This window comes from Mastomys coucha, unplaced genomic scaffold (genome assembly GCF_008632895.1).
Source record: "Mastomys coucha isolate ucsf_1 unplaced genomic scaffold, UCSF_Mcou_1 pScaffold20, whole genome shotgun sequence".
NCBI lineage: Eukaryota > Metazoa > Chordata > Mammalia > Rodentia > Muridae > Mastomys > Mastomys coucha.
This window is the reverse complement of record NW_022196903.1, coordinates 117,052,071-117,077,690: the sequence shown is the minus strand read 5'-3', so window position 1 is coordinate 117,077,690 and position 25,620 is coordinate 117,052,071. Positions and strand designations below refer to the sequence as shown.

Sequence of the window (25,620 nt, the reverse complement as noted above, 5' to 3'; positions counted from 1 at the left end):
TATCAGTTTTTAAGGTATGTGGTTTACCCCAGGCTGCCCAAGCTTCCAGGCAGTGTGTAATAACATGGGTAACCTTTTCGCCCGCAAGGGGGGTGGCATGAATGATGCCTGAGCATGTGTCGACAGACACATGAACATATTTTAAGGATCTAAATTCAGAAACATGTGTGACATCCATTTGCCAAATACGGAGGGGGGTTAAGCTACGGGGGTTGACACCCATATGAGGAGGATGTAAATGGACAATACAGCTTGGGCAATTAAGCACAATATTGCGAGTGGTGGCTCGCATCAGCTTGAATTTATGTTGTAGCGTTCTGGCATTGACATGAAATAAATGGTGGAAGTGCTGTGCTTGTTCTAACAGAGTTTTTGAAAAGGCCCATGGCCATTAGGTGTATGGGGCGTGTGGCCGCATCAACTTGGTTGTTAAATCTTACCATAGGGCCAGGCAACGTGGTATGGGCCCTAATTTGATGAATAGAAAACTTCTGCCGCCGTAACAAGATAAGTCTTTGAATGGCCTGAAGAGTGGCATGCACTGGGCTACAGGGATTAATAGTCCCTGCCACCTCCAGATTCCTTACAGCATTAACTACATACACTGAATCTGAGATAATGTTGAGAAGCTGATGAAATCGTTTAAATACCTCAAGAACCACTTGGCATTCTACTTTCTGGGGGGTATCAGGTTCAAATTGAATTGTGACAGGTTTCTGCTTCGCTACCATATAGGCACCATATCCTGACTTTGAGCCATCTGTATAAATATCTATTCCCTGAGCTAAAGGATCCAGAGAAGTAACTTTTGGAAAAACAATTGGATGGCAATTAACAAACTACAAAAGGGGGTCTTTAGGTAAATGATTGTCGATAATACCATCAAAGGTACATTGAAGGATGGCCCAATCATCAATGGTAGCATATAGAGTTAACACCTGTTTGGCAGTATATGGCGTAATAATGGAACTGGGGTGTATGCCAAAATGTGCAAGGCTGACCTGAAGACCATGTAAAGCCAGAGTAGCTACTGCTGTAGGGTAATAGTCAATGGTTTTTGCTGGAGAGGCATGTGGATGAATCCACAGCAGTGGGCCTTTTTGCCACAACACTCCGGTAGGGAGGGAGGCAGTTTGCAAGATACATAATTCAAAGGGAAAACTGGGATCCAAGCGTACCAATTGTGCCATTTGTATTGCTGTTTCTATCTTGCTAAGTACCTCTTGAGCTTCAGGGGTTAACTCACAGGGAGATGATATGGAGGTGTCCCCTTCGAGAATATCAAAGAGGGGCCTTAATTCAGCTGTTGGAATTGCCAGATAAGGCCTGATCCAATTAATATCCCCTAATAATCTCTGAAAATCATTTAAGGTTTTAAGGGAGTCCTTCCGAAGCTCTATTTTTTGTGGTTTAATGATGCATGCACTGATGGTGGCACCGAGAAAAGATCCCACCTCTCCTCTCTGTAATTTTTCAGGTGCGACATGGAGCCTATGTCACTTTAATCCATCAAGGACAAGATGCAGGGCAGCATCAAGCACAGCTTGGTTAGGGGCGGCTAATAAAATATCATCCATGTAGTGGCACATCCTCATAGAGGGAAATGCCTTCCTGGTTGGGAGCAATGCATTTCCAACAAAAAGCTGACACATAGTTGGGCTATTGGCCATGCCTTGTGGCAAGACCTTCCAATGATAGCACTGATCGGGCTCTTCATGACTAACAGCAGGCAATGTAAATGCAAAATGTTGGCGATCTATTGGTGCCGATGGAATGGAAAAGAAGCAATCGTTGATATCGAGGATAATAATAGGCCAATCCTTTGGTAGGCTAGACGGTAAGGGAAGGCCCTTTTGTATGGCTCCCATGACCTGCATTTGTTTATTTACCTCACGCAGGTCATGTAATAACCGCCATTTGCCTGACTTCTTCTTAATAACAAAGATTGGAGTATTCCAAGGAGATTGAGAGGGCTCTATATGTCCCGCCTGTAATTGTTCCTCCACTAATTGTTTGGCTGCTAGTAATTTTTCAGAGGACAGGGGCCACTGAGGTACCCACACGGGCTCCTCTGTTTTCCACGGAATGGGAATGGTTGTCCCCGTGGCCCCTAGGAAAAACCCAATCCCTTTTTATCATGTTTCTCAGTGATTTTTATTGGTGAACAGCGTCCTTGTAGCTGTGCTCCTAATCCTCTGCCTGATTGGTAGCCCATTTGATTCATCATATGTCTACTTTGTTTAGAATAATCATTAGTAAGTCTTAGATCCATTTTAGTCAACAAATCTCGTCCCCATAGATTTACGGATACTTGAACTACATAAGGCTGGAATTTGCCTTGATGTCCCTCTTCACTGAACCACGTCAGTTCTTTGGCACTAATAGCAGGGTCAGAAGCATAACCTAGGCCTTGTAATGTTTGGGAGGAGTGCTGCACCGGCCACTTACTAGGACACTGATCACGGGAGATGATACTGCGATCTGCACCAGTATCCAGGAGACCCTCAAACCTTTTACCTTCTATACTAATGATAAGCATGGGTCGATCGTTTAGATAGAGAGATAAGCAAGCCAATGGACTGCCAGTGGACCCGAGGCCTCGATCACCTCAATGATTTTGCTTAGAGGGAAACATATCATGACAACTGGGAAGAACTAGAAGCTGTGCTATTCGATCTCCAGGTGAGATGGCAATTATGCCCCTGGGGGAGGTACAAAGAATTTGTACCTGACCCGTAAAATCGGAGTCAATGACTCCTGGTATTACTACAAGGCCCCTGAGAGCTGAGGATGATTGACCCAACAATAATCCTACAGTACCTGCGTGTAATGGCCCTTTCCAATCTGACAATATAGGTTGGGTCCCCATCTGGGGTGTTAGTACGACTCGGGTGGTGGCACAGATGTCCAGTCCTGCTGAACCCGGAGTGGCTCTCCTCGGTTGTTCGGGGGTCTTAAGCTCGGAGTCTGCAGGGCCCCACATATTTGTGGGCCCTGGGGTCGGGGGCCCTGCTGTCCGTTTTTTGGTTTTTGTGTATGTACTATTGGTTGACCATTGACATCTTTTACAGATCTACAATCACTTGCCCAATGTTTTCCCTTTTTGCATTTTGGGCACAGACTAGGAGTTTTACTAAGGTTGGCACCTTTTGGACGTTGAGGGCAATCTTTCTTGAAGTGTTCTCTTTGTCCACACTGAAAACACCCTGTGCCACCTCCTTTTTGTCCCTTGACTGCCGTCATGACTGCAGCTGCAAGCCCTCTGTTGGATAGCAGTACTCCTATTTCTCTGCATGCCTTCATCCAGGAGGTTAGGCCTTTTCCTTTCCAGGGCGTAATGGTATTTCTACATTCCTTTGTGCACTGCTCAAAGATGAGTTGCTCAACTAACGGCACAGTGGTATCAGCATCACCAAAAATCCTACTTGCCGCTTCCATCATACGTACAACAAAGACCGAGAAAGGCTCTGTAGCACCCTGGGTTATTTTAGTAAGATTGCCAGATACCTCTCCTTTATTGAGGAGGGTTCTCCAAGCCCTTTTTGCCATTTCATTTATTTGATTATAAACCTCTATAGGAAATTGAGTCTGATTATTAACCCATTGCCCTTGTCCCATTAGCATATCAAAATTCCAGTGTGGTTGCTGGTTGGCAGCGTTGGTTCGGGCCTGTCCCTGAGCTAGATCAGTGTATATAGATTTCCAATCTAAATATTGTCCCATAGTGAGGCAGGCCTTTGCTATGCTCATCCAATCAGCAGGTGTCATAGCATGATAGGTCAGGCGCTCTACTTGTGCTATAGTAAATGAGGCCGTCACCCCATATGTCCTTACTGACTCAACCAAATCTTTTAGCTGTTTATGAGATACTGGTTCATGATGTCGTGTCTGGTTGTTTGGGTCCTCGAATACTGGATATGCCAGTGCAGCTTTTCTCCATGACTCTGGAGGGAGCAGTGAGCTGCCGTGAGGTGCTGTTATCCCTACTTTAGTTCTTCAAGGAGCATAGGGCAGTGGGAGAGGCTCCGGCAGTGCCCAAGTCCCCAGGGGTTCATAATGGTCCCACTCATAACCAGCCACAGCTTCCTCTAGATCTAGTTTTTCTCGCTCGTCTAGTTCGCCCTCATTAGACTCCTCAGAGGACGATTCCAGATCTAGATTTATAAACTCATCTAATACAGGATATAGCTTGTCATCTGGTTTCGGTTTCTCTTTAGTAGCTACTTGTTCTCCCTTAATTTTTCTTTTTAACTTCTCCTGTCCCTTTTTTCTTTCTGCCTCTTTTGATTTTTCCTGCCCTTTTTTCTTTTCTTCTTCTGACATACTATCCTGGTGATCCTCGAGAGCTTGCCAGCCTCTTTTAATGATAGTTTCGCATTTTTCATCTTTCAAACATAAATGAATAAGTTTCCAGAGCGGCACTGTGCCTGGCTTGAGCTTTCGCTTCACTGCTTCATTCTCTATATCTCTTCCTAGTCTTTCCCATCTTGGTATTGTAAGCAAACTGGTGGGTACGAACCAGAGGGCCAAAGATTCGACCTCCCCAAAGAAATTACAGATAGTTTTATCAGAGATCTTCAACCCTCTTTGCTTTAATAGTTCCTGAGTTGCTTTCAGTAAAGCCGTGGAGTGAGTAGGTCCCATGTTGCTTCCTTTTCTACAGAAAACTGACAAGCATGGGGGACTTGCAAGGTTTCCTACCCTCGTCTTACAGTCGGTCGTGTCTGAAGAATCTTCAGCACATACACTCTTCTCCCAGACGGTGGCACTTAAGGCCCAAGCAGGCAAGGAAGATTGCTAGAGCAATCAAAACAATAAGCACGCCAGCAATCGCTGGATCAATTCCAAAGGGCGGCATTCCTAATTGGGGGCAGCAGGAGAACTTACCGGTACCGTCCGCTCCCATGATGCTGAGTTCTGAATCCTCTGGAAAGTTTTCCTTCCAGGTCCTCGCAGATGCCATGATGTTGCAGTTCCCGGGTTTTCGGCACCACTTGTGGCGACCGGTCTCGCCAGCAGAGACCAGCAAGAACGACGCGGCAACAGGATTCTTCTCAGCAGCACTTTATTGGGAGCTCCTCTTGAAACTTGAAGTGAAGGACCCAGATACCCTGGAGCTGCTGGCTTATAGAGCCGGGCGAGACTGTTTGATTGGTGCACCGTGCAGACACCTCATTAACCTACCCCCGCGGGAGGGAGGGCGAGCAAATGTGTTACTGTCTGATTAGTTTAGTGCAAATACCTTATTAGCATATCCCCATCAGGAGGGGGAGAGCCAAAGGAGAGACGAGTCACTGCTATGTCACCTGTGCCAAGTGGCTGTCGACCGTCAATGGATAGACATTGGTCGGCGGCCAACAAGGAGTCATTCATTAATAAGACTTGTTTGTTTAGGCAATTATTATCTTTTTTTTCTCCTATGGTCCCTAGGTCATCCACTCTCTAGATCTTAGTCATACAAGCAGTGTCAGTTATGGGTTTCATCTTGGGGAGTGGACCTTAAATCAAATCAGTTATTACTTGCTTATGCCAACCAGTTTTGTTCCAGTATTGCCCTAACATATCTTACAGGTAAGACACTACTGCAGATCAAAACGGTTTGTAGCCATTTCTGTTTCCCTTTTGAGAATGTGCAGAGTACCCTCCTGCTTCATGTAGGCACCTGCTTAACTTCTCCATGTTCAATGAGTTGTGTGAGTGTTGGGTTCTGCACTAGGGTCTTGCTTTCAAAGTTTGTAGAGAGCAACCTACTGTCTGGGCAATAACCTAGGTTGTTTGGTAATTTGAGCTCCATTCCATCCTGTAACCATAAAATGTTGTGTAAAAAACACTCCAGAAATATTCCCTAACTGCTTTGTAAAATCCTAACTGCCTGGTCTTGCTTCTGTAACCAGGATTGCTGGAAAGGATCTCCCACCTTGCGGTTTTGCCCTATAAGATGGGAACAGAAAATGGCTCAAGGTTGGTCTAATGAATCCTTCTTTAGGGGGAGACAGCTCTGATATATACACAAATAAAGATTCTTTTTCATTATTTGTTTTATTTATTTACATTTCAAATGTTGTCCCCTTTTCAGTCCCCCCTCCATGAGCCCCCTACTTTCTCCTCTGGCCCTTTTGCCTCTAAGAGGGTGCTCCACTACCTACCCACTCCCACCTCATCCCTCTAGCCTTCAACTTCTCTAGAACATCAAGCCTCCACAGAGCTAAGTGCATTCCCTTCCACTGAGGCCTGACAAGTCAGTCCTCTGTTACATACATAGCTGCGACCATGGACCTGACCACGCATACTCCTTGGTTGGTGGCTTGGTTCCTGCCAGCTCTCAGGGGTCCAATTAATTGATACTGTTGTTCTTCCTATACTGTTGCAATCCATTTCAGCCCCTTTAGCCCTTCTACTAGCGCTTCCATTGGGGATCTCAGGCTCAGTCTGCAAGCACTTGGCATCAGCAATATTGTCTAGGTTTGCGGGTCGGCACTTGGGATGGATCTCAAGATAAGGTGGTGTCTGGTTGGCCTTTCCTTCAGTCTCTCCTCCATTTTTTGTCCCTGCATTTCCTTTAGACAAGAAAAGTTCTGGGTTAAAAATTTTGAAGAAGGGTGAGTCACCCCATCCCTCAACTAAGTAGCCATGTCTATCTACTGGAGGTGGTCTCTACAGGTTCTATCTCCCTGCTGTTGGGCATTTTGGATAACTAGAGTATGTTGAACAATTCTTTAGGTACTTCTCAGACATTCGTGATTCATCAATTGAGAATTCTCTATTTAGCTCTGTACCCCATTTTTCATTGTGTTATTTGGTTTTCTGAAGTCTTACATCTTGAGTTCTTTGTATACTGTATATTAGCCCTCTATTGGATGTAGGGTTAGTAAAGATCTTTACCTAATCTGTAGGATGCCTTTTTGTCCTATTGACAGCGTCCTTTGCCTTACAGAAGTTTTTCAGTTTCATGAGGTGCCCTTTGTCAATTGTTGATCTTAGAACCTGAGCCATTGGTGTTCTGTTCAGGAAATTTTCCTCTCTGGAAGTGTGTTTGAGGCTCTTTCTCACTTGCTCTTCAATTACATTCGATCTCTCTGGTTATTTTTGTTCAGGTCCTTGATCCACTTGGGCTTGAGCTTTGTACAAGGAGATAAAAATGGATCAACTTCCATTCTTCTACATGCAGACTGCCAGTTGGACCAATACTACACAAAGAAGAGGGGGGAGAGAAGCAGTGGAAGAGGGAGGGATGGAGGAAGGGGAGGACGGAGAGAGAGAAACAGAATTTTCTTGGACACCAATGACGCACAACTTGTGTGACTCTCTGCTGTTGACCGTGTAGTGTCTTCTGCCCCAGGAGGACACAATTGTTTCAAGAACAAACTTTGACCTGAACAATAGAAAAATGTTTCCCTGTATTTCAAGTGTCTCCTTTTCCTCACTGTATTTATTTTGTTTAGTTACATGCTGTCCACAGTTGTGAAAACATTGCCTAGCCACTGTACCCATTCAATAAATCCTGACTAAGTGAATTCAATGGATTCAAAATTATGGAGACTGAAACACTGGAACAAAGTTGAGTACTAATTTCAACCATGAACTTAAGATTCCCTGGTTCTTAAACCCTGATGCTGGCAGGAAAGCTAAGTCAAAAAATAGAGGTGAAGAAAGAAGCCTTCTTTTACATTTATGATTGGATGATAACTTGAAGCAGATTTGACCTCTACATGGGGTGCTCTTGTTATCTCAGGAAGTCTGGCTTAATATAGCAGTAAAATAACGTTTTCTGCTAGTATGTAAATGTTGAAAATAAACAACAATTTCCAAAGTTAGAAAAGATGATGAAAGTTGCATGTAAACACATAGTGATTGAAAGTATACAAATTGACATTTCACTTCATATTTGAAAGCTAACTGTGGTGTCTACATCCGTTTAGCTGATTATTTGTATTGAGGAGAATGGTTTTATAGAAATGAAGTATGACTACATGGAAGGTTTTTTTGTTTTTTTGTTTTTTGGGTTTTTTTGCTTATTCATTTTACATCCCACTCACTTCCCCCTCCCACTTACCCCTTACCACTACCCTTCCTCAATTCTCCCCTTCCTTTTTCTTCAGTTCGGGTATGGGATCCTCTGCATATCACCCCCACCCTGACTCTTCAAGTGTAATTTCCAGTTGTTTAGGAAAAACGTGAAGACCAAGCTGCACATCAGTTACCTGTGTGTAGTGAGGCTTAGGTCCATCCATGTATGTTCTTTGGTTGATTGGTCAGTCTCTGAGACCCAAGGGTCCAGACTAGTTGATTTTCCTGGTCTTCCTGTGAAGGTCCTCTCCTCTTGGGATCCCTATCCTTTCCTCCTATTCTTCTGTAAGAGTCCTCATCTCCATCCACTGACTGCCAATGCCTGCATCTGTCTGAGTCAGCTGCTGGGTGGGGTCTCTCAGAAGGTAGCCTTGCTAGACTCTTGTCTGCAAGCACAACAGAGTATCATTAACAGTGTCAGGGACTTGTTCTTGCCCATGGGATGGATCTCAGGTTGGGCCAGTTATTGTTTGGCCATTCCCTCAGTCTCTGTTCCATCCCCCATGCCTGTATTTCTTGTAAACAGGATAAATTTAGGTTGAAAGTTTTGTGAGTGGGTTGGTGTCTCTATCACTCCACTAGAGTTGCTGCCTGACTACAAAGGGTGGCCCTCTTCAGTTTCCATATCCCCAGTGTTGTTAGTCACAGTCAATTCACTACCATCGATTCTTGGGCACCTCTTGGGACACCAGGTCTCTGTCTCCTCCTGGAGATGCCCCCTTCATCCCTGTCAGTGTTTGTGACCATCTAACATTCCCTCATGTCTTTCCCCACACTGTTCCAGAATGCCCCCATTCCCTGCTGCATCCTTCTCACACCCCTGGCTGGTTTGCCTCTTAGGACTATTTTATACTTCCTTCTAAATGAGACTCGAGCATCCTCTATTGAGCCTTCCTTCTTGTTTAGCTACTTTGGGTAGTTGGAATGCTGGGCCATCACAATGACCATGAGAAGAGGTTTTTTTATTGAAAGGGGGAAGAAGCAAGGAAGAGGAAAAAAAAGAGAGGGGGTTGGGGTCTCTTCCTTTTATCTGGGCCATGACATACATGCCAAGTAAGGATGCACCCACCATGCACAAGTGATATAGGTGAAGAGTGCCCAGGGAATATTTGGCAGTTGCCATGGCGACAGTCACAGGAGGGTCATTGTTGTCTAAGGATAACAGTATCTGTGGATTCAGAGGCTAAGTGTGAACCACTTCTGTCAACAAGTATAGCTTGGTGCCTGTATTTTGTGGCTAATGTGCACTTATAAGTGCATATATACTGTGCATGTCCTGTCGGGACTCACTAAGATGATAGCCTCAAGTTTCATCCATTTGCTTGCAAAATTCATGATGGCTTAGTGTATGATAGCTAAATAGAATTCCGTTGTGTAGATGTACCACATTTTCTTTTTTTTCTTTTTTTAGTTTAATGTATTTTAATAGCAAACTTACAAAGAAGAGCACAGAAGATAGACAACATTAAAAACATTTACTTGCATGTAGGACAACTCAGTTAGAAAAGTATAGTGAATGGATGGAATCTACTGTATGATAAATTGTTACAAACACCATTTAGTTGCCATCAATAAGAAATTTCCTTATTTTTAAATACAAATGCTGGCATTGTCCAGAAAAATTTTAACAGGTTTATTTGTAATTGTTGTAAAGTTGAACTGTTGAAATGTGTTCACTGAAACATTTTGCTTGCATTAATGCTTTACATCTTGCATCTATATTAAAAGTTCACACACAAATGAACATGGAGAAACTGCCAATGCCTGGTTCTGTCCCCCTATGTTTCCACTCACAATCATATACTTAGGTACCTTTGACCCCATGGAAAAAATATCTAACATTCAGAACTACTGATAACAGGAAGAAGAGGAAATAAAATTTTTTTGAGAATGAAATGTTTTCCCTCTTAAGGACTTAGCGGACTCTTAAGCACGTTCTCCACGTATGCGGAGTGCTAGCTGGATATCTTTTGGCATAATTGTTATCTGTGCATGGATAGCACACAGGTTGGTATCTTCAAAAAAGCCAACCAGATAGGCTTCACTTGCCTCCTGCAAAGCACCAACAGCTCCATTCTGGAAGCGAAGATCTGTCTTGAAGTCCTGAGCAATTTCTCGCACCAGAAGCTGAAAGGGGAGCTTGCGAGCATCAGAAGTTCAGTGGACTTCTGATAGCATCTGATTTCATGGAGTGCCACAGCACCAGGCCTGTAATGATGAGGTTTCTTCATCCCTCTAGTAGAGGGCACACTCTTGCGAGCGGCTTTTGTAGCCAGTTGTTTACTGGGTGCTTTACCACCGGTGGATTTGCGGGCAGTCTGCTTTGTTAGAGCCAGGGTATGGGCATCTCCTTACTTACCCTCCCCTCCCCCCCACCTCGCCTTCTGCTTTGGCTGGAGTTCGGCCAGAGAGAGGCAGTGCTGGCATGAGAGAGAGCGGCTCTGGCGGCTGCGGGGCGAAGGCTGAGAACACCCACATTTTCTTTATTCATGCTTCAGTTGAGGGACATCTCAATTGTTTCCAGTTTCTGCCTATTACAAATAAAACTACAAAGAACATAGTTAAGCCAGTATCTTTGTATGATCATGAAATACCTTTTGGGGATATGCTCAGGAGTGGGATAGTTGGGTCTTAAGGTGGAACTATTCCCAGTTTTCTGAGAATCCACCAAATGATTTCCAAAGTGGTTGTTCAACTTTGTATTCCCACCAGCAATGAAGAAGTGTTCCCCTTGCTAGGCATCCTCACCATCATGTGCTATCTCCTGAAGTTTTAATCTTAGCTATTCTAATGAATATAATATTGAAACTCAGAGTTGATTTTATTTGCATTTCCCTGATGACTAAGGAATATGAGCATGTCTTTAAGTACTTCTTGGCCATTTGAAATTTCTCTTGTGAGAATTCTCTGTTTAGTTCTGTGCCACATTTCTTTTATTGGGTTATTTGAGTTGTTGATATCTAACTTCTTGAGTTCTTAAGGAAAGTGGAACAAAATGATTCCTTGCTTATATAATGAAAGGTTTCTAAAGCATTTATGAGATTTTAAGACATTATTCTGCCATGTATTTATAACTCAAAATCAAATAATAAAGCTATATTGTTTTTGAGAGATTACTGGATAATGACTAGTCTCTATTAACTATACAATGATTGCCACAGTGTGGCCATTTATAACACACTTGAACATCTGGACATTTAGTTAGTAATATATATTTGATGAACAGTTACTTAACGTTTCAGATGAACTCCAACGAGGATGTAAGATTCCTGACATCAACATGGAACTGCCCCTGAAGCATTCTATTTTTTTCTCACTGCTCTGTTTGGCTTGTGACATAATGGTACGTGGCTTCAAGAGAGAAACTGGCTGTAGAAAACAGGGATTTCTTTATACTCATGATGTCAATTTGTCTGGCAGCTTTTCAGACTGGAGTGTCTTCCTCTTTAAGGTGGTAAGACACCGTGAGTGCATAGTTTCAGACACTGAACACAAACGGTTATTTGCCCACCAAGTACTACATTTGGAACAAACTTATTTTGCCCACAGCAAAGCAGATTCCAATGGAAATTTTGTGTTGATTTGTGGTCAAATAGAAGCAACTCAGTCCAATATGAAATAAATTCACATAAGTGAACGATAAGCAATAATTGAAACACAAAGTAGACTCAGAATACCTTAAATATTTCTTGGTCTTATGAAGGTACTGTGTCCAATATTACAGTGTGCAAACAGTCTCTAGAGTTAAAAACTATGACCCACTTTGGTCATGTAGCCATTTCTGAGCTTGTTTTTTACCATGGTTGAGCAGTGAATCCTCCCAATGTTGTAAGCTCCAACTTGAGTTTGCCCTTGCTGTGATCTGTTAATCATGTTTAAAGCAATTTTTTGGCTAGATAAAAGGAAATACCTGAAAACCCACATGGACTAGGATGCGTGATTCTGTGACTCTCCATGTCCTGTTGAGTCCCGGCCTTACACCTCTTCTCTTTGCTCACATCTACCATCATTCACATTCCCTCCTTGAAAACAAATTCCAATGACTGTAAATTATGTCAGCTTTCACTATGTGAAGACAATTTGGAACTCCTAACTCTAATGGAGAAAAGCACTTCCCATGGAGGCTGTTTGCTCTCTCAGGAGACTATCCACTGGTGTGTTGGATATGCTCAGGGTTTCCCCTGGGACTCTGCCTAAGCTCTCATCCGTGTTGTTCCACCTGAGCATAGAGAAGAGAACAAAACCCTCCTAAGAGTCTGAAATTTACACGCCACAGTGTTTTGTTGGAGAAGCCCTTGAGAAGGGAGAAGCAGACCATGAAATTTCAGTTTGAGAACTCATAATTACTTTGAAGTTAATTTGTATTGAATATAAAGAGTTGCCATGTATATGACTAAAAGAGAGGAAGCACATTTTTAAACATCTGTTACTTTTGTTTCCACTCAAATTATTTTCTCTCATTCCTAATCTTAATCTTTTCCCAGTCTTGTTACATTATGTTAAAAAAAATGAGAAAACTGTGATTCAAGAAAGCTCTAGGACCTTTCTATTCAAGAAACATCAAATTCACTTTTAGTTGGCAACTCTATAACCTGGGATGGCTTGGTTAACTGTGTCTAGTTGGCAACAAGGTGAGCAGGGACACATGGTTAAATTCAAGTTGACATTGTTCGGTGAAATATATTGACTTCCCATCACTCATTTGACTATTCCTATATGGCTTATTTCATACAAATCACAATAAATTCCTTTGTCTTAAGGAGAAAGTAACTTAAAGAACTTCTTTCTCGAGCGGCCACCAGACCTCAGTAGGATCACATAGCATTTGGGAAGAAATATACACCCCAGCAAGCCAGCACTGGAGGCCAGAATTGAGAGAATTTCCACAGCCACCATGGTTTTGCCTTTGGAGCTCAGGTAAGTGGGTACGAAAGAAATCCACACAGTGCAGAAAACCAGCATGCTGAATGTAATTGTTTTTGCCTCGTTGAAGCTGTCAGGTAGCCTTCTTGCCAGAAAAGCAATAAGCAAGCTCAGACTGGCCAGAAATCCTAAGTATCCCAGAACACAATAGAAGGCAATGGTGGACCCCTCATTACACCACAGGATGATTTGACCAAACTCTGACTGCATGTCCACATCAGGGAAAGGGGGATAGGTTCCCAGCCAGACTGCACAGATGCACACTTGAATGATGGAACCACAGCAGACTATAGCGTTTGAGAGTCGGGTCACCATCCACATTTGTAAGCTGCTTCCTGGCTTAGTGGCTTTGAAGGCCACAACCACAATGAAGGTCTTTGCCAAGATAGCAGAAACGGCAATGGAAAATACAACCCCAAAAATCATTTGTCTCAAGACACAAGTGACTGCGCTAGGTTGGCCAATGAATATTAGTGAGCAAAAGAAACAGAACATTAGAGAAACGAGGAGGAGATAACTGAGATTTCTGTTGTTCGCTCTGACAATGGGTGTGTCCCGATAGTGGATAAATAATCCTAAAATCATGGCTGAAAAGGCAGCAAAGCTAATGGCCACAGAGACCAAAACTGCTCCCAGAGTATCTCCATGGGACAAAAATGTTGTAATTTTAGGGAGACACTGATTCCTCTGCTTATTTGGATATTGATCTTCAGGACACTTGATGCATTGATTCATACCTGAAAGAAAGGCAGATTGGTGGATTACATTCCACCCATCACTCTCCAGATGTACCTATGAGACATATATCTTGTGCAGAATGATTGTTTGATTCTAATGGTAATGTCCTTGGATATATTAACTGAGCCAGGATATTGAAAAATAATAGATGAATAAGTTAATTTTTATGAGAGAAAATATATATGACACTGTATCCATAAAATATTCAGAAAGTGAGTGTGCTTGAACAATATGAAAGAATCAGAAATGTAGAAATGATGTTGAGGGGAAATCAGACAACATGAAAATTATATTTGATTACTTATAAAAGAAAGAAAAGTTCATTTTGAAGCTTTTACTATTTCTCCTTTTGTCCCCTTTGTTTATTAAAAATTATTTAGAACATCATACATGCATTATCATGTGTTTTGATCAAGTCTACCAGCAATTTCTTCCCTCTGCAATTCCTTCTCTCTGTCCCTCCAACAATTTTTTTCTCCCACTTCACTTGCTTTTTTTATCCCACGGAGTTCCCCTAATGCTGCCTGTATGCATATCAATGCAGGGCCATAACACAGGCAGCCTATCAGGACCACATATCTGAAAAAAACAAACAAATGAACCTGTCTCTTTCTCTCCATCACCCATCAACTGCTAATAGCTTCTAGTTAGGGGTGAGAGTTAGTAATCCTGTGTGTGTCTGGCTAGATCTAATGCATACCTCTGTGAGCTTATGTGCTCATGAACCCTGTCATGTCTGACAAATTCTGTTTCCTTAAAGATATCCCCTCTTTGGCTCTTATGACCTTTCTGCCTTCTCTACCACAATGATCCTTGGTGCTCTTATTCCTGAGAGCTCTTGATTGTTATTATATGGAAGGTTCCAGGAGACATCTAGGAAAAGCTAGGGACTAGCAGGTAACCTTCTGGGATGGTTTCGCCATGGACTATAAAGTCAACATGGATTTGCCCTACTAGGTAAGACGCAAGGAATTATATATGAGGAAAGATTCCTGTTGTTAATATGCTTTTCCTGTTATTATACACACAGAGAGAGACATACACTCACAAACACACACACATATCACCATGTATTAGCCCATTTGGAGAGATTTCTGGAGATTAAAGAAGATGTACTCTCTTGTAGTGATTCTATTTAGACAAATAGATAATACCTTAATTCTTAATGATGATTCTATAAGAATCTCCAATATTATACTAGCAATTATTAAGCACCATATAATAGGAATGCTATTAAGTCCTCTCTGATATTAAAACTACAGTGAGAAGTCTGCTAGTCTTCAAGTGCCACCAGCAAATTGATTCTGAGATAGAAAGCAGGCATCTACAATTTAGAACACATTTCAAAAGGTTGTAAAACAATTAACTAAAGGTCATGAAAAGAGAACTAATGATTTAGTGTAGGTGCAAGGACAGAAAATAAAATATTAACTGTGTTTATCTATACCAAACTTCAATAATAACTTAGTCACAAAAATTATGGATTTTAAATTTCAGTGAACCTCTAGGGCTACTGACAGGTAATATATGTTGGGTTTTAATGGACACATATGTAAACAATCTCTGTTGTGAAATCCTTATTCAACTGATGATTTGAATTTATGTTTTTGCTTTTAGTGAACTTTTGTAAAAAAAGGACATGGTTGGAAAACTCATGTGATCTATTCCCATAGAAAAGGTACAAAAAAATAGAAATTAATACTTTGTAGGCCATTATGACATCAAAGCAGGAAGAGAGCAAGACAGGAAGGAGAAGGACAGCAGAGCAGAAGAACTTAGAAACTTAAAGGGAACTTAGAAATTAAGAAAAACTTTTTGGAGAGAGAATTTTTGAAGAGAATTTTTGGAGAAAAGCCTAGAAATGAAGCTTAAAATCATTTTCCCAAGTGTCCCTTTTTCTTCCTGAGACTTTCCCTAGCAGGCTGGGATGGTAGTTCCAGCCTCCAAGTTCCTGCAGATATAAGACAAAGGCTGCTTTCCTTAATCCCCAGCTGTTTTGCTATGAGCTGCTAAATGCCAGAGGCTGCAGTTTCCAGCCTCAAGAGGAACTGAGAGAGGCAGCCAGCTACCACTGCAAAGTAACTTAAGACTTAAGACAGGTAGATGTTTTATTATAGAAAAGCAACCCAAAATATCTCACAAGACCAAGTCTTTCTACTCTCTCCCCACCCTCCCAGCCCCTCCTCCCCCCCCCCACACACACACACATATACTCTTTCCTCCTCGGCTACCTCCAGAAGAGAGCTAGACTGTCAGAGGACTAGAACTTCCTCTGACAGGAAGGCATAGAAAATAAAACTTCCTAACATATCCTGACATCTATGTTTAGGAACTGTGATATTTTCTTTTGACTCTTTCATTTTGATTTTTACCAAATTGTTTTACCATTGTTTTAGAAATAATGCTGAAGGCAATACATTTTGGGTGAATAGGTTTTCTTAGGATAAAAAAAAAAATGGTTGTTTTAGTGAGTTCCTTAATATCCTTGATTGAACTCTGATCAGAAGTTTATTAAAGGAAAAATTATTTTGCACTTAATTTTCAATAAATATTTATAACATACATTTAGTTACCTGAGTTACCTGTACTTTTACAGAACAATTTAGCATTTAGTAATTTTATTCACATAGTGTTTTTTAATAAAAAAGGAAAAGGTCATCCAGAGACTGCCCCATCCGGAGATCCATCCTGTATACAGTCACCAAACCCAGACACTATTGTGGATGCCAAGAAGTACTTGCAGACAAGAGCCTGATATAGCTGTCTCCTGAGAGGCTCTGCCAGAGCCTGACAAATACAGAGGCTGATGCTTGCAGCCATCCATTCGGCTGAACACAGGTCCCCAATAGAGGAGCTAGAGAAACAATTGAAGATTGAAGGAGCTGTAGGGGTTTGCAGCCCCATGGGAAGAACAACAATATGAACCAACCAACCCCCCCCCCCAGAGCTCCCAGAGCCTAAAACACCAACCAAAGAGTACACATGGAGGGACCCATGGCTGCAGCCACATATGTAGCAGAGGATGGTCTTGTTGGGCATCAATGGGAGGAGAGGCCTTTAGTCCAGTGAAGGCTCAAGGCCCCAGTGTAGGGGAATGACAGGGCAGGAAAGCAGGAGTGTGTGGGTGGGTGGAGGAATACCCTCATAGAAGTAGAAGAAGTGGGAATGTGATGGGGGTTTCTGGGAGAAGGAAACCAGGAAAGGGAATAACATTTGAAATATAAATAACGAAAATATCCAATAAAAAAAAACTCCAAGCACCACCAGAATTACAAAATAAACTAATGACAGAACCCCCCCCCCAAAAAAAAACCCACAAAAAATAAAAAGATACAAGTAAAGGTAAGTCTGTGAGTATTTAAGACAAATACAGTGGAATGGAAAATATTATTCACTAAGCTTATACTTCACTCACTCTGAAAGACATTTGCAAGGGACCCATCTTTAGTTAGAAAAATAATTACAGCAAGGCTTCATACTGCACCCTTGTAATTTTAGCACTCAGGAGGGTTACCAGCCAGCCTGGTCTACACACCACCTTCTTGGCCAGGTCAGACAGATTTTACAGTGAGGCCATGTCTCAAAAGGAAAGAAAAGAAAAGAGAAAACAGAACTAAAGGAAAGAAAACAAAACCAAAGAAAACAAAAGAAAAGAAGGAAGGAAAGAGGGAAAAGAATTGCATATTCAATTATGAGTTTATATGACCCAAAAATACTTCTAAAAATACCAGTAAAGTATTGGTCATTCTATACTGTTAATTTCTCTTCCAAAGAGTAATTCAAACCAGGTTTTTTCAGGTTGTTTTCAGAGATAGTAATTTTTTTCATGGTCATGATCCAAAGTCTATGTGTTTGGCTGTCAGTTCCACTCATTCTCCCCTTGGATATTAAGGAATATATCATTTGACATAGGAGCAAGACATTGGTGATTTGAAGAAAAGTGATACACAGGAAATAAAACTGACTGGACTCCAACAGGAGAACAGATGTAATGTTCTAAGAAAGCATATAACAAAGTATTAGCAGCCACTGAAAAGACAGTGGGCCTTAGAACCCACACTGAATCTATTTTAAAAGGTATATGGTGAGCGTGATTGAATTTAGTTCATGTGATGAAACATTTTTATGGTGATAATTGCATGATCTGTGGCTACAGCTGTGTCTAGAGCACATGCCTAGCATGTATAAGACTTTAGCTTCTATGCCCAGCACAAAAATGTGTTAAGTGCATTATGATGGCAGAAATGTTTTCTCAGAATTATTTAGTAAAATGGGATTATATCACCCAATTAAACTCCTGATTTTCACTAAATGTAAACTTGCACACTCTCAAACTGTTTTTTCAAAATTAATATTTTAAGGCATCACACAAAAAAATTATTGCTCCAGATTATGAAAAGTATAATTATTGAAGTTCAAGGATAACATACTTCAATACTTGGTAGATGTTAGACTATGAAGAAAAAGATATTCAGTCATACATACTTGGAAACAACCAGGTTTCTGTTGGTGGCACAGAAAATACTGCCATGGGGGAAAGAGGGAAAGATTGTCACAAGCAAATTAGGTAAAACTAAAAGCACTTTTAAAAGATAGTATTCCTAGAGAATATGAGGTAGACATATTTACTTGCATTGTATCTAACAGTGTATTGCTTCTCTGAGGAAATGGTAGTATTTGAAGTTCATCAGAATGCAGAGCAAGGCCTGGTCCTAGAAGGGTTGCAGGTATGGCTGCTGTGTCACACTTACATCAGTAGGTGGCAGAGAGGAGAGAGGCAAAAGCTACCTTCAGGGTTCTGACCTATGATTAAGTAGCCTAACCCTCCCTGAAAAGAGAGAGCTTGCACCAATCCAGTGCTACAGAGGCCCCAATGGCTCCCAGGAGCAGGAGCAAGCCAGAGACTAGAAGAACTCTTTCTGGGACTGAAGGCCACAGTTCTGATGAGGAAGAAGACCAAGATGACCACAGTACTGGTGCCATCATGCCTGGACAGGTGGCTAGCCTGGGGCAGTAAGACAGACCTTGAGTCAGGCTCTGTGTAGAGCTGAGGAGGAATGGGGGCAGACCATGCCAGAGATAATGCTTGCCTCCCACCATAAAGCGTGAGCAGGAAATAGCTCCTGAGATTACCCCTGGGATGACCCCAGACACTCAGAGACCCAGGGCAACACAGAGAAGAGCAATTAGCTGGTAGAGAAATGGAAGAGACTGATAAAAATAGCTGTGAACACAATGAATTTAGGCAGAACTGGAGACTTGAGGGAAGTGATAAACAGCCATCAGGAACAAGGTGTCACCACCTGGGACTATGACTGGGTCCTGGCCTGTGCTGCCAGTGGAGGCCACATCCAGTTATGTGACCCTGAAGCACCAAGAGTCTGTTACCAAGGCCAGCTCGATGTCCTTGGTCTGGGTTAAAACCAAGGGACATGTTGATATCTGAAGGCTGTGCAGAAATGGTCCTACCCCTTACCTGGACACTGTGGGAGTGTGGGCCCTGCACACCTTGGAAGTTAAAGGTGAGTCATGCACAACACCATGGGAGACATAGCCATACCTCTTGTCTATGTGCATGTGCACTGGAGTGGATGAGGGGGAGATACCCTTCTCCTCCTTTATTCTTCACCAGCTGCAACACTCAGGAGAAAGCCCTGTATCACCTGTGGGCAGCACAATAGAGCTGACCCTGGTGTTGGGGTGTGGGGCACAGCTGAGCTAGCCCCATGGGCATGACCATGGCAGAGTGTCCAGCACTCGTCATCCATGAGGTGACATGCATGAGGGAGAGACAACCTCTTCATTGTCCCTTCCCACCTACAACAGGTAGGAGAGCTGGCCCAAGATCATCAGAGCAGGAGAACTGTTCATCCCCAATACCTGCTACAGCACTCAGAAGAGCAGGCAATGAACCTTGCCTAGTCAGCACAGTAGAGCTGGCACTGGGTATGGGGGATGCAGGTGAGCCAGCCCCAAGGGCATGAGTGTGGGAGAGCCAGGCCCGCCTCTTATCTGTTGCCCTGTGGTGCTGACCAAGGACAGACTCCCTGTTACCCTCTCTTGTCCCTTGCCATCTATAGCAGGTAGAAGATCTGACCCTGGAGTTATGATAATGGGAGAACTGGCCATGTCCCTCACCAGTTGCAGCTCAGCAGTCCCTGAACCTCACCTGAGCAGCAGGGTAGAGCTGGTCCTCCTAGTAGGAGTTGCTGGTGAGCTTGCCCCAAGGGCATGAAGGTAGGAAAGCTGATAAGCTGACCATTTCAGATACATTTCAGGCCCAGATTCAGTGCTTTGAATTTGCTCACTCCCACTTCTACCCTACTCTGAACTTCTAGAGTACATGAAGGGGCTGGTCCTACATATCCAAAACTATAGGAACTCATGAAACTGGACAACAATGGGAACTGAGAGGAGTCCCAGTGAAGTTCCAGTATTGAAAGAGTAGCATAAGCCAGAGGCTCAGAGCAGAACAAGTCATTGCAATGAACATTGACAAGCAAAGAAGCATAGACATAAGGGTATGCCATAGGACTCACTGTGACACATTACAGCTTCCTCAATAAGAGGGTTTTTTCGTTTGGGGGAGGGGGAGGTTGCAAGGAAAGAGCATAGACACAAGGGGATGGAAAGATGAGTGGGGTTGGGGTGTATAATGTGAAATCCACAAAGAACCAATACAAAAAAAAATTAAAGTATAAAGAACAAGGACTTGATAGTGCTTGTATGCATGCCCAGCACTCAGGAAGTAGTTAGTCTAGCCTACCACTACTTTGCTACCAAAAAAAAAAATCAAAAAACATTATTTTAAATAGACTTTGGTAAGTAAAGATTTATTTCAGGCTCTCAGCCTCCGAGTGACTGTGGTGGATCCAAAACCCTCTCTGCCCCTTCCCTGCAAGTGGAGAGCCTACCATCAGGGAGTGCTTTAACCCAGGGACCGGGGTGAGATCCTCCATTTTCTCCCTGGTGACTTTCTGAGGCAGGACCAGCTGGGAGGCACAGGCCTCACAAGCCACAGGGAAGCCTGGTCAGGATCATTTCTACCTCAGACCACACCTAGGAGGGAAAACAGACCCACAGCCCTCTCTGAACCTTTCCTTCAAGCGGAGATCTTGTCTCCAAGGTGTGCTCTGACCCCAGGCCTCAGGAGGGATAACTGATCCACAGCCATCTGCACCTGGGATTTACCAGGAAGAGCTAATCTCCCAGAAGTACTGACACAGGCTTACAGATCCACAGGAGGAGGATGTCAGAGACAGCAAGAACATCTAACACCAGTGATCAACATATGGCAAAAGGCAAACACAAAAATCCTGCCAACAGAAACCAAGACTACTTGGCTTCATCAGAACCTAGTACTCCCACCACAGCAAGTCATGGATATCCCAAAACACCAGAAAAGCAAGATTTGGATCTAAAATCAAATCTCATGATGGTGCTAGAGGAATTAAAAAAGAACATGAATAACTCCCTTAAAAAAATACAGGAGAACACAGATAAAGAGGTACAAGTCCTTAAAGAGAAGACAAAAAAATCCCATAAAGAATTACAGGAGATCACGAGTAAACAAGTAGAAGGCCTTAAAGAGCAAACTCAAAAATCCCTTAAGGAATTGCAGGAAAACACAAACAAACAGGTGAAGGAATATAGCAAGACCATCCAGGACCTAAGAATGGAAGTAGAAACAATTAAGAAATCACAAACAGAGACTACTCTGGAGTTAGAAGTCTTAGGAAAGAAGTCAGGAGTCATAGATGCAAGCATCACCAACAGAATACAAGAGATAGAAGAGAGAATCTCAGGGGCAGAAGATACCATAGAAAACATTGACACAACAGTCAAAGAAAATGCAAAATGCAAAAAGAACCTAAACCAAAACATCCAGGAAATCCAGGACACAATGAGAAGACCAAACCTAAGGATAATGGGTATAAAAGAGAATGAAGACCTCCAACTTAAAAGGCCAGTAAATATCTTCAACAAAATTATAGAAGAAAACTTCCCTAACCTAAAGAGAGATGTCCATGAAAATACAAGAAGCCCATAGAACTCCAAATAGACTGGACGAGAAAAAAAATTCCTCCAGCCACATAATAGTCAAAACAACAAATACACAAAACAAAGAAAGAATACTAAAAGCAGTAAGGGAAAAAAGTCAAGTAACATATAAAGGCAGGCCTATCAGAATTATACCAGACTTCTCACCAGGACTATGAACCTAGAATATCCTGGGCAGATGTCATATAGACAGTAAGAGAACACAAATGCCAGCCCAGACTACTATACCCAGCAGAACTCTGAATCACCATAGATGGAGAAACCAACGTATTCCATGACAAAACCAAATTCACACAATATCTTTCCACAAATCCAGCCCTTCAAAGGGTAATAAATGGAAAACTCCAACACAAGGAGGGGAATTACATCTCTGAAAAAGGAAAAATGTAATCTTCCAACAAAACTAAAAGAAGATAGCCACATGAATGGAATGCCACCTCTAACAACAAAAATAACAGGAAGCAACAATTACTTTTCCTTAATATCTATTAATATCAATGGACTCAATTCCCCCAATAAAAAGACATAGACTATCAGACCGGCTATGTAAACAGGACCCAACATTTTGTTGCATACAGGAAACCCACCTCAGCGACAAAGACAGACACTACCTCAGAATAAAAGGCTGGAAAACAATTCTCCAAGCCAATGGAGTAAAAGAAAAAAGCTGTAATTCTAATATCGAATAAAATCGACTTTCATCCTAAAGTGATCAAAAAAGATAAGAACAGACACTACATATTCATCAAAGGTATGATCTACCAAGATGAACTCTCAATTCCTCTCTCCAAATCAAAGGGCATCTACATTCATAAAAGAAACTTTACTAAAGCTCAAAGCACATATTGCACCTCACACAATAATAGTGGGAGATTTCAACACCCCAATCTCTGCAATGGACAGATCATGGAAACAGAAACTAAACCAGGACACAGTGAGACTAACAGAAGTTATGAAACAGATGGATTTAACAGATATCTATAGAACTTTATATCCTAAAAGAAAAAGATATACCTTCTTCTCAGCACCTCATGGTACCTTTGCCAAAATTGATCATATAATTGGTCACAAATCAGGGGACAACAGATACAAGAAGGTTGAAATAATTCCTTGTATCATATCAGATCACCATGGACTAAGGCTGCTCCTCAATAACAACATAAACAATAGAATGACCACATACACATGGAAGCTTAACAACACCCTACTCAATGATAACTTGATCAAGGAAGAAATAAAGAAATTAAAGACTTTCTAGAGTTTAATGAAAATGAAGCCACAACATACTCAGTCTTATGGGACACAATGGAAGCAGTCCTAAGAGGAAAACTCATAGCTCTAAGTTCCTCCAAAAAGAAACTGGAGAGCACATACACCAGCAATTTGACAGCACACCTGAAAACGCTAGAACAAAAAGAAGCAAATTCACCCAAGAGGAGTCAAAGGCAGGAAATAATCAAACTCAGGGCTGAAATCAACCAAATAGAAACAAAAAGAACTGTACAAAGAATCAACCAAACCAGGAGCCAGTTCTTTGAGAAAATCAACAAAATAGGTAAACCTTTAGCCAGAATAACTAGAGGGCACATAGACAGTATCCTTATTAACAAGATCAGAAATGAAAAGGGAGACATAACAACAGACACTGAGGAAATCCAGAAAATCATGAAATCCTACTACAAAAGACTATACTCAACAAAACTGGAAAACCTGAATGAAATGGACAATTTTCTAGACAGATACCAGGTACCAAAGTTAAATCAAGATCAGATCAACGATCTAAACATTCCCATATCTGCTAATGAAATAGAAACATTCATTAATAGTCTCCCAACCAAAAAAAGGCCAGGACCAGATGGATTTAGTGCAGAGTTTTATCAAACCTTCAAAGAAGACCTAATACCAATACTCCTCAAACTATTCCAGAAAATAGAAAATGGAGGCACTCTACCCACTTCGTTCTGTGAAGCCACAATTGCTCTTATACATAAAGCACACAAAGACCTAATGAAGAAAGAAAACTTCAGACCAATTTCCCTTATTAATACCGATGCAAAAATACTCAATAAAATTCTTGCAAACCGAATCAAAGAACACATCGAAACAATCCTCCACCATGATCAAGTAGGATTCATCCCAGGGATGCAGGGATGGTTCAATATACGGAAATCCATCAACTTAACTCACTATATAAACAAACTGAAGGAAAAAAACCATATGATCATGTCATTAGATGCTGAAAAAGCATTTGACAAAATCCAACATCCCTTCATGATAAAAGTCTTGGAAAGATCTGGAATTCAAGGCCCATACTTAAACATAGTAAAAGCAATATACAGAAAACCAGTAGCCAACATCAAACTAAATGGAGAGAAACTTGAAGCAATCTCACTAAAATCAGGGACTAGACAAGGCTTCCCACTCTCTCCCTACCTATTCAATATTGTACTTGAAGTCCTAGCCAGAGCAATTAGACAACAAAAGGAGATCAAAGGGATACGAACTGGAAAGGAAGAAGTCAAATTATCACTATTTGCTGATGATATATACTTAAGTGACCCAAAAATTCTACCAGAGACCTCCTAAACCTAATAAACAACTTCAGCAAAGTAGCTGGATATAAAATTAACTCAAGCAAATCAGAGGCCTTCCTATACACAAAGGATAAACAGGCAGAGAAAGAAATTAGGGAAACAACATCCTTCACAATAGTTACAAATAATATAAAATACCTTGGTGTGACTCTAACTAAGCAAGTAAAAGATCTATTTGACAAGAACTTTAAGTCTCTGAAGAAAGAAATTAAAGGAGATCTCAGAAAATGGAAAGATCTCCCATGCTCGTGGACTGGCAGGATTAATATAGTAAAAATGGCCATCTGGCCGAAGACAATCTACAGGTTCAATGCAATCCCCATCAAAATTCCAACTCAATTCTTCACAGACTTAGAAAGAGCAATTTGCAAATTCATCTGTAACAACAAAAAACCCAGGATAGTCAAAACTATTCTCAATAATAAAGGAACCTCTGGTGGAATCACCATCCCGGACTTTAAGCTGTACTACAGAGCAATTGTGATTAAAAAAACAAACAAACAAACAAAACTGCATGGTATTGGTACAGTGACAGGCAGGTAGATCAATGGAACAGAACTGAAGACCCAGAAATGAACCCACACACCTATAGTCACTTGATCTTTGACAAAGCTGCTAAAACCATCCAGTGGAAAAAAAGACAGCATTTTCAACAGATGGTGCTGGCTCAACTGGCGGTTAACATGTAGAAAAATGCAAATCAATCCATTCCTATCTCCTTGTACAAAGCTCAAGTCCAAGTGGATCAGGGACCTCCACATCAAACCAGATACACTGAAACTAAAAGAAAAGAACGTAGGGAAGAGCCTCGAGCACATAGGCACAGGGGAAAATTTCTGAACAGAATGCCAATAGCTTATGCTCTAAGATCAAGAATTGACAAATGGGACCTCATAAAGTTGTAAAGCTTCTGTAAGGCAAAAGACACTGTCAATAGGACAAAGCAGCAACCAACAAATTGGGAAAAGATCTTTACCAACCCTATATCTGATAGAGGGCTAATATCCAATGTATACAAAGAACTCAAGAAGTTAGACTTCAGAGAACCAAATAACCCTATTAAGAAATGGGATACAGAGCTAAACAAAGAATTCTCAGCTGATGAATACCAAATGGCTGAGAACAATCTAAAGAAATGTTCATCCTTAGTCATCAGGGAAATGCAAATCAAACAACTCTGAGATTCCACCTCACACCAGTCAGAATGGCTAGGATAAAAATCTCAGGTGACAGCAGA

The 25,620-nt window shown here is 41.7% G+C and overlaps 1 protein-coding gene and 2 pseudogenes across 1 annotated transcript in view; 1 reads left to right on the top strand and 2 right to left on the bottom strand.

The window, feature by feature from the left end:
- Positions 1–9,993: 9,993 nt before the first annotated feature.
- LOC116100002 lies at positions 9,994–10,418 on the bottom strand (annotated as a pseudogene).
- Positions 10,419–12,822: 2,404 nt separating this feature from the next.
- LOC116098330 (vomeronasal type-2 receptor 26-like) overlaps positions 12,823–25,620 on the bottom strand; it is a 55,017-nt gene continuing 42,219 nt past the window's right edge. Inside the window, exon 6 of the mRNA XM_031380971.1 lies at positions 12,823–13,727. Within this exon, the coding sequence (XP_031236831.1) occupies positions 12,823–13,727 (905 nt within the window). The remainder of the gene's footprint in view (positions 13,728–25,620) is intronic.
- Positions 18,434–18,554, top strand: LOC116100194 (annotated as a pseudogene).